Here is an 8,743-nt window from a genome sequence, read left to right as displayed (position 1 = left end):
TTTCGGGTGCCTGGGGGGCTCAGTCAGTTAAGCATCTGACATCATATCGGCTCAGGTCAAGTTCCAGCCCCACATCAGGCTCTGGGCTGACAGCTCAGAGCCTGGAGCCTGCTTCAGATTCTGTGTCTCCCTTGCTCTCTGCCCCTCCCCTCTTTGTGCTCCCTCTCTCTCTCTCAAAAATAAACATTTAAAGAAATTTTTCAAAAAAAAAAAAAAAATATATATATATAAGACATGTATTTCAAGGCATTGGTTTACACGATTGTGGGCACTACCTAGGCAAGTCTGAAATCTGTAGGGCTGACCAGCAGGCTAGAAACTCTTGGCCAGGAGCTGATGCTTCTTCCTCAGGGAAACCTAAGTATTATTTGCTTTTAAAGCCTTTCAACTGATGGGACAAGGCCCACCCACATTATCCAGGGTCCTCTCCTATACTTAAATCAACGGACTATAAATGTTAACCACATCAACACTTACATTACTGTTTAATTGAGCATCTGGGTACTATAGCCCAACTAAACTGATGCATAAAATTAACCACCCCATCTTCTCAGAGTTGAGAGCTCAAGATCGGCTGAGGTTTCTGCAGAGGCTACTTTCCCAGTAACATTTTGAAGTGTCCAATGAGTGTCCAGGTCAAAAAACCCTAAGGAGAGGTGTTGGGGTTATTTTGCATATATTGGCGTTAAACAAAAATTCCTGAACATGACCCAGACTCACACAAGGAAGAGGGAGTCTCCAGCCCTAAGTTTGCCCCAAATACAAAGACACCCAAAGTCATGTAAAGACCTTTGGAGGCTGCCATATTTGTAACTCTAAATTCATACTAGGGGCGCCTGGGTGGCTCAGTCGGTTGAGCGTCTGACTTCGGCTCAGGTCATGATCTCACAGCTGGTGAGTTCAAGCCCCGTGTTGGGCTCTGTGTTGACAACTCAGAGCCTGGAGCCTGCTTTCGATTCTGTGTCTCCCTCCCCCTCTGCCCCTAACCCACTCGCATTCTGTCTCTGTCTCTCTCAAAAATAAATAAACGTTAAGCGCTGGATTTTCCTTCATGATGATGACTCTCCAGCTATTTATGTAACTTTTTAAAAAATTGAATTATTTCCCCCCTATGATGGTTCAGGACCCTGCTGTGTGTACTCACGGGTGCCCAGCCCAGATCCATCCTCCTGGGTTGACCAGTGTGTGTACTAATCCAGTCCTTACTGACACAGTTACCCTTGGTGGGGTCAGTGAGTGGCCAAGGATGGCCGGAATCCCCCAGCTGGAAAGCAGCGGAAAGCCATGGTCTTCCTTCTTAGGAGTTTCAGCTTGCACAGGGGTGGCAGTCTCTAGAAGCTTTTTGCTGTGACGCTGCCAGGAAGGGGGTGGCTCAGCAGCCCATCATTCAACAAGACAGTTAGTCACCCCTTTGATAGTGCTTCCTCTGTGCCGGGTCTGTCCTGGGCACTTTACAAATGTTGACTCATGTCAATTTCTTTTTTTTTTTTTTTCATGTTTATTTATTTTTGAGAGAGAGACAGAGAGACAGAGAGCAAGCAGGGGAGGGGCAGAGAGAGAGGGAGACACAAAATCCGAAGCAGGCTCCAGGCTCTGAGCTGTCAGCACAGAGCCCAACGCAGGACTCGAACTCACGAACTGTGAGATCGTGACCTGAGCTGAAGTCAGATATTCAGCCCACTGAGCCACCCAGGTGCCCCAACTCATGTCAGTTTCAAAGCCCTGTGAGGCGGGTACAACTAACTGCTGCCCCCATTGTACAGATGAGGAAACTGAGGCCCCACATGGCTCAGTAACCAGCCCAAGATGGTGCAGCCAGGAAATACCGGAACTGGAAATGAAACCTGCTGTCTGGCTCCAGAGCCAGCTGCACACCACCCTGACCTCCCAAGCAGTTCTTCCAGGAACATTCCGCCTCAGCCACCATCACTGCCGACCGCTTTTTCCCTACGGCCTTCTCAGGTGGTACCCCTTTCTGAGCCTCCTTTCGCCATCAGCCCTGTCTTTGACCACAGGCACCCCAGACTCTCAGAGCCAAAGGGGATCATGTTGCCCACAGAGGAGGAAACAGAGGCCCTGTGGGGTGTATGACACGTCCATGTCCCCCCAAATCATAAATGTAGTGGGGAGAAAAATGAAGCAGATGCATTAGAAACAGGCAGGAATACTTACGAGCGTCCACTGTGACCGGGCACCAGATACTGTTCCAGGCACTGGACACCCAGCAGTGACAACTGCAGGCCGGGAGGGAGGTGAATTGAACACGAAAAGTCAAAGAACGAGATAACTTCAGATTTCAATGGCAGGTAAAGCGAAAGGCACGAGGAGGAGGCTTTTTTCCCCCGGAGGGAAGATTACTCCGGAGAAGTGAGCTTTGGTCCTGGAGCCTCACCCTGCTTTATGGTGAGGACAGGGACAGTCCTGGGGCTCCTAATTGCATTCTCCCCACAGCCAAGAGAACGGTGGGTGTTTTTATTCCCCTGTTACATAAGTCGGCGTAGGGGGGGGGAAACCTGGGGCAAGGAAAGGTTAGTCAACTTGCTCAGAATCAGCCGGAGGGGAACCCACCCCCGGAGCCCGGTGAGATGTGTGCGACTAGCTCTACTATCACCTGGGGCAGGGCGGGGCAGCTCTGATGGGCGTGGCCGCCTCCAGCCCTGCCCCTCGCCGGAGGGCAGTGTCGTAACCAATTGACCCAGGCTCCGGACGGGACTCGCCGCAGGCCGGGTCAGCCAAGGCTGTCAAAGAAGGTCGCGATTGGCTCCCCGCAGAGAGTGGGCGGGGCCTCCGTCGCTCGGTGCGCGCGCCGCGGGGATGCGTTGCCGGGGGTGTAGCGGGAAGGGGCGTGGCCGCGGGCGGGCGGCCGTTGGCAGCGTGGCCCCGCCCCGGATGTCGCGCGTCGCGGACTGGGCGGCGGCGATTGGTCGGAGCGGCGCAGGGGGCGGGGCGGAAGGTTCTGGAGGGGGCTGGCGGGCTCTGGAAGCTTCCGCCGGACGGGTATATAGAGTCCGGGACGGGGCGGCGACGAAGCCGGGGTACGGCGACAGCTGGGCGGCGGGCCGCAGGCGAGGGCTATGGGCAAGGACTATTATCAGACGCTGGGCCTGGCCCGCGGCGCTTCGGACGAGGAAATCAAGCGGGCTTACCGCCGCCAGGCGCTGCGCTACCACCCAGACAAGAACAAGGAGCCCGGCGCCGAGGAGAAGTTCAAGGAGATCGCCGAGGCCTACGACGTGCTCAGCGACCCGCGCAAGCGCGAGATCTTCGACCGCTACGGGGAAGAAGGTGCGTGCGCGCGCGCCTAGGGGCGCGCCCCCGCCGTTTGACTGAAGGGGAAACCGAGGCTCGGTGGCCAGGCTGCGGCGTCCCCGGGGGACGCCCCGGTCCCGGTGGGCGAGCAGCCCCCGCCCTCCGGCCACGCGGGCCTCCGCCCTCGGATTGGCGGCCGCCCGATGGGAGGAGGAGTCCTGGCCGCTGTGCTTGCCCAGAAGCTTCTAGCAAGTCTGGGGCTGCCCCTCCCTAGGCGCCTCCGCCCACGTCCCCGAGCGGCCCCGGGGGTGCGGGTGCGGGCGGCAAGGAGGCCAGCCTTAGCCGGGCCGGTGGCGCTAGGGCCCCGGGGGTCCGGGGCTCACCTGGGCCGAGGTGGCAGGCGCTGGCGTCCAGGGGCGCAGGGCGGGGCCTCTGGCTGCGCGCCGGGCATGACCCGCGAGCCTGCGACGAGCGCGCCGATTAGCGCCGACCTCGCTCCGGGGCCCCTGTGAGGGCGGAGTGAGGTAATCCCTGTAAAGTGCTTGCCTAACCTGGTGCCAGGCACGTAGATGGCAGCGGGCGGCGGAGCAGTGCAGGTGCGGGGAGCGGCGGGGCCCGCCTCTGCCCGGCCTCCTCGGCGTAGGCCTCTTCGGGCGGGAGGAGGAAGCTTTCTTGTTGTCCAGTTGCCCGTTGATGACTCAGACTGGTTTCTGCGCTGGGTCTTAAGAAACCAAGTGGCTTCTTATGTAAGGATGGTGACAGTTAGTGTCAGGGTGTGAGATTTTGAAAAGCTGTGTTTACTGTTTTGCTTTCACTTCTGCACTTCACGCTTGAGCAGCTCTACAGTATTTTTAAGAGTAAGCACTTACCGAAGGTGGACCCTGGATCATGTCTTTTGTAAGTTTTCACCTCCACGCAGGGAGGATAGGCAGTCAAGAAGTGGCAGGAGTTGGGTGGCCCTCGGAGAGGGCGCTGGGCCCCTCGCCACTGTCCTGGCCCTGAAGTACCTGGACGAGGGGCGGTAAAAGCTTAGGGTTCTTCCTTGGTCTTCTGTGACAGAGTTTTCCGCCCCCCCACCCCATGGCTCCCAAGCTTTTTTCCCTTAGCGAAAGGTCTTAGAGGGGAGAGGCTCCCGCCAACCATGTGACTTCTTCTGATTTTGCCTTCCAGGCCTAAAGGGTGGTGGCCCCAGTGGCGGGAGCAGCGGTGGTGCCAACGGTACCTCTTTCAGCTACACGTTCCACGGAGACCCTCACGCCATGTTCGCTGAGTTCTTCGGTGGCCGCAATCCCTTTGACAACTTTTTCGGGCAGCGGAATGGGGAGGAAGGCATGGACATTGACGACCCGTTCTCCGGCTTACCCATGGGCATGGGTGGCTTCACCAACCTGAACTTCGTCCGCTCCCGTCCTGCCCAAGAGCCCACCCGAAAGAAGCAAGATCCCCCCGTCACACACGACCTCAGGGTCTCGCTTGAAGAGATCTATAGCGGCTGTACCAAGAAGATGAAGATCTCCCATAAGCGGCTGAACCCCGATGGAAAGAGCATTCGCAACGAAGACAAGATCTTGACCATCGAAGTAAAGCGGGGCTGGAAGGAAGGGACCAAAATCACCTTCCCCAAGGAAGGCGACCAGACCTCCAACAACATTCCAGCTGACATTGTCTTTGTTTTAAAGGACAAGCCACACAATATCTTTAAGAGAGATGGCTCTGACGTCATTTACCCAGCCAGGATCAGCCTTCGGGAGGTACGATGCTAAGTAGGGTGGTATGGGGGGGGGGGGGGAGGCGACTTCATGACCGATACTTCTGAGCACTCGGGGACAGGGCAACACTGATCCAGGCACCTGGTTTTAGCGATAGGGACCTGGTGGCGCTTATCCTACGTCAAACAGCATCCGGGCAGCAGTCGAGCGCCCTAAGCTGCCTTCCATCTAACATTCTCTCTTTGCTCTCCCAAGGCTCTGTGTGGCTGCACGGTGAACGTACCCACTCTGGACGGCAGGACCATACCCGTCGTGTTCAAAGACGTCATCAGGCCTGGCATGAGGCGAAAAGTTCCTGGAGAAGGCCTCCCCCTCCCCAAAACGCCCGAGAAACGCGGGGACCTCATTATTGAGTTCGAAGTGATCTTCCCTGAAAGGATCCCCCAGACGTCAAGAACCGTACTGGAGCAGGTTCTTCCGATATAGTCACCAGGGTTTCCCAAGGACTGACCGGGGACCTTTCCAGAGCTCAAGGATTTCCAGACTGTTCCACCAGTTGTGGACCCATGAGAGGGCGGGAGGGCCCAGGGAGGGCTTTCATACTGCTGAATGTTTTCCAGAGAATATATTACAATCTTTCAAAGTCGTGCACTAGACTTAAGTGGTTTTTCAAGCGATAGGGCGGCAGGTGGTGGGGACCGCAGGAAAAGGCCTTCCAGTCTGTCCCACTGGGTCCTGCAGCCCTCCCGGGATGGGCCCACGCCCTCCTCCAGGCCCTGCCTGTGGGTGAGAGGCAGACCCACAGCTGGACTTGATCCGTCTGTAGCCCTTTGCTTGTGTGGCCATTAGTCGGTATCAGGCTGCCGTCTCGGTTCCCAGACCCTGTACGCTCCTCAGTTTTTGTTGTGTGATCAGTTCATGTTTTATTCTGTATTTGTCTCCCACGTCTTGCTGTTCCTCTGAAGAATCCTATTTTCTCTTTCGCCATCTCAAATTGAGAACTGACCTAGGCTCTTTTTGCAAAACCGCCTGGCCGGCACCCACAAGCAATACCTCTCGTTCCAGCAGGACCAAGGGCGCCGGCCTCGTGTGAATGAGCTGCACAGACGCTTCTCCCTGGAGGGCCTAGGGCCCTGGACAGAGCTGGGGGCCCTCTCGACCCCTGACTCCGAGGCCAAGTGCACTCACTTAGGGGTCATACTCTTTCTTTTTTCTGTAAGGCAATCTTTAGGCACACCTGGGACTTAACCGGCGACCCAGGTAATTTTGTGCTTAACGGACTCTGGACTCTTTCAAAAGGATGTGATCCTTTTGATTTTGCACAGCCCTGGCTATAATCCCTTTTGATAAAAGGGTCTTTGCTTCTGATTACAGGAGCACTGTGGAACGTTTGTAAATATGTTTTTATAATTCTGTGTAACGTTGGTGTGCACTCACAGGAAACCGGCCCCCGGCAACTGCTGCTTTCTGTATCGGGCCATGATGGAACTCCACAGGAACCTTGGGAGTCGGGGAGGGGGGCAGGGAGGGAACAAAGTGTCTGTTCCGTGCAGGCCAGTGTGGTGCTCAGACATTGGGACTCATTGTAAGCTGCCACTGCCAGCACGAGACCAAAGCGTGTGACTTGTCAATGTGCAGCACGACAGCATTAAAGACCGATGCTAAACCTCAGGGGGGCAGTCCTGCGACTCTGTTTGAGGGCTTTGCTGGCTGGGGCTGGGGTGGTGGCTGGGCGTCCCTCAGATGCAGTCAGGGGGGACGCAGGAGTCCCCTGCGAGAGGGGGAGAAGTGTCCCAGGGCTACGTGGGGAGCAGAGAACGTCTGTCCGCACCACCTACATGGACGCGATCCGGGCATCCAGGGAGCCCAATAGATTCGAAGCTTTGTTTTGTGAAGGTTGGGGCTGGAGTTAAGCAGTTCACTTTCCCGTGTTCCAGGCAGGGCCTGGTTGCTGGGGCCAAGGGGTGGTGTAGGGCCTGCCCTGTGGTCCCCGTGCACTCCTTTCTTGCTGGAGGCAGGCCCTGGCCAAACCAGACCTGAATTCCAGCCCGGGGCTGAGCTCCTCCTGGAGGAGACACCTTTCCTGCCCTGGCTTCATTCGCAGGCCGCTGGAGTTGCTTTTGCTTTGTAACTTTGTTTTTTGAGAAAACTGGTTTTATCACACAGTAAGTAATTACAGAGGCTTAAAACCGTGGTATTGCTACTTTGCTATGAGATGTCTTAAAAACAGCGTTCAAAATCAATCAAGGAGTGGCTTTCCCTTCCGACTGAAAGGTGACCACTGGGAGCGAATGGGGGCCGGGCTGTCCAAGAGAAGTTTCTGCAAGCAATGGAATGTTTTAGGTCTTCTTTAAATGGGACTGCTTTAAGATTCAACAAAATACATTCAGCCTCTCCGTCGTTCCAGTCACATTTCCAGGGCTCGGCAGCAGCCACACACAGCTAGTGGCAAGTGCTGGACAGCACAAATGAGAGGGCTTGTCCCCCAAACCTAAGATGGGGCTCAGTGAGCCCAGAGGACGCCGTCCCCGTTGGGAGGCGACCCTGCGTGTCAGAGCCATAAGGGAGCTTGTCACAGATGTTTACTGAGCTACCTCAGGCACCAAGATGACCCTTCCTGCGGAATTGGCCCTGGCCTTGGTGGGGTCGTAGGCCACCCCTCCCCCGGAGTGCCATCCCTGTGCCCCTGTCACCATTAGGTGGCAGGTCCCTGCAACCTTCGTGTCAAAGTCACCGACACAAAAGCACACAAAACCTCAAAGTGCACACAGTTCTGGGAACTTCTAGAAATCACCTACCCGGCACAGTGGGTGGGGCAGTGGGATTCTTTAGGAACGTGTTCGTGGTGAAAAAGACAAAAAGGACCCAGGTGAACAGAAAACCGGCCCCTCTGACACTGCGTTGTTTTGCCACAGGGGGCGTGGCGCACGCCTGTGTGTGTGTGTGTGTGTGTGTGTGTGTGTGCGCGCGCGCGTCCCAAGGTTTGGTGTATCTCCCAAGAGACTCCTCCCTCGCTTCCTTGGCTTCCCTTTAGGGGATTTCTTCTTTCCCACGCGGACTCTGAGCACATTCCAGAACTTCCATGTCAGTCCGTGTGGAGCTGCGTCTTAACCCACCGGCCCGGCAGTCATGTTTTAACATCACTTAAACAGTGCAAAACCCAAGATGCACGTTTGGCCTGTGGACAGAAGCGGAGTCCCCTCCCTCCTCCGGGCCTGCAGTTCCCTTAGCTGCTGTCCCTGTACAGACTGGCCACGGCATCACGAGGGCTTTCCCTTTAGAAAAAGAAAAACGATTTTTGTGTGCGCATTCTCTCCAGAGGCTGTTTAAGCATAATTTCTAAGATGTCAGTCTGTTTTTGCCCAGGTAATCAATCACAGTACTAGACTCTGGAGGGGACAGAATGAAAATCCTCCCCTCCACCCTGCTATTCGAGTCCACCCCCAACGAATGTCCCCAGTTTCTCAGGTACCTTCCCTGAGTCGCTGCACAAATCAATTTTTCCTTTGTGCACTCTGCATTTTCCCCCTCACGTGTGGTGGAAATAGCGAGCTTCCTCATTCCTGTTAGAGTGTGCCTTTATCCTGCCAGGACTACCTAGCTGGATGTGAAGATCCAGACCAGTGTTCGGTGGCCCCTACCTCTCCCCTAGCCATTGTTCTTGCTTCCAGATTCGAGTCCGGGACAACCACTTGCTAGCTGTGTGATCTTGGTCAGGTGACTCAGCCTCTCTGTGCCTCCGTTTCTTCAACTGTAAAACAGGCATAATAACAGTACCTCTTCGA

The 8,743-nt window shown here is 55.7% G+C and overlaps 1 protein-coding gene across 2 annotated transcripts; it reads left to right on the top strand.

Annotated features, from left to right (window-relative positions):
* The first annotated feature begins 2,984 nt into the window (after positions 1-2,984).
* DNAJB1 (DnaJ heat shock protein family (Hsp40) member B1) lies at positions 2,985-6,629 on the top strand. Of its 2 annotated transcripts, none has more exons than XM_049640026.1 (3): positions 2,985-3,285; positions 4,420-5,000; positions 5,214-6,629. In XM_049640026.1, exons 1-3 carry the CDS (start codon positions 3,075-3,077, stop codon positions 5,442-5,444), a joined length of 1,023 nt encoding a protein of 340 aa, XP_049495983.1. In that variant the 5' UTR covers positions 2,985-3,074; the 3' UTR covers positions 5,445-6,629. The 2 variants fall into 2 exon arrangements, with proteins under 2 accessions (XP_049495983.1, XP_049495984.1); XM_049640027.1 differs by lacking the exon at positions 2,985-3,285 and adding an exon at positions 4,063-4,146.
* The last annotated feature ends 2,114 nt before the right edge of the window (positions 6,630-8,743 follow it).

Source organism: Panthera uncia, chromosome A2 (genome assembly GCF_023721935.1).
Source record: "Panthera uncia isolate 11264 chromosome A2, Puncia_PCG_1.0, whole genome shotgun sequence".
Lineage (NCBI taxonomy): Eukaryota > Metazoa > Chordata > Mammalia > Carnivora > Felidae > Panthera > Panthera uncia.
The sequence above is the reverse complement of the archived record's forward strand: the minus strand, read 5'-3'. Positions and strand labels throughout refer to the sequence as shown.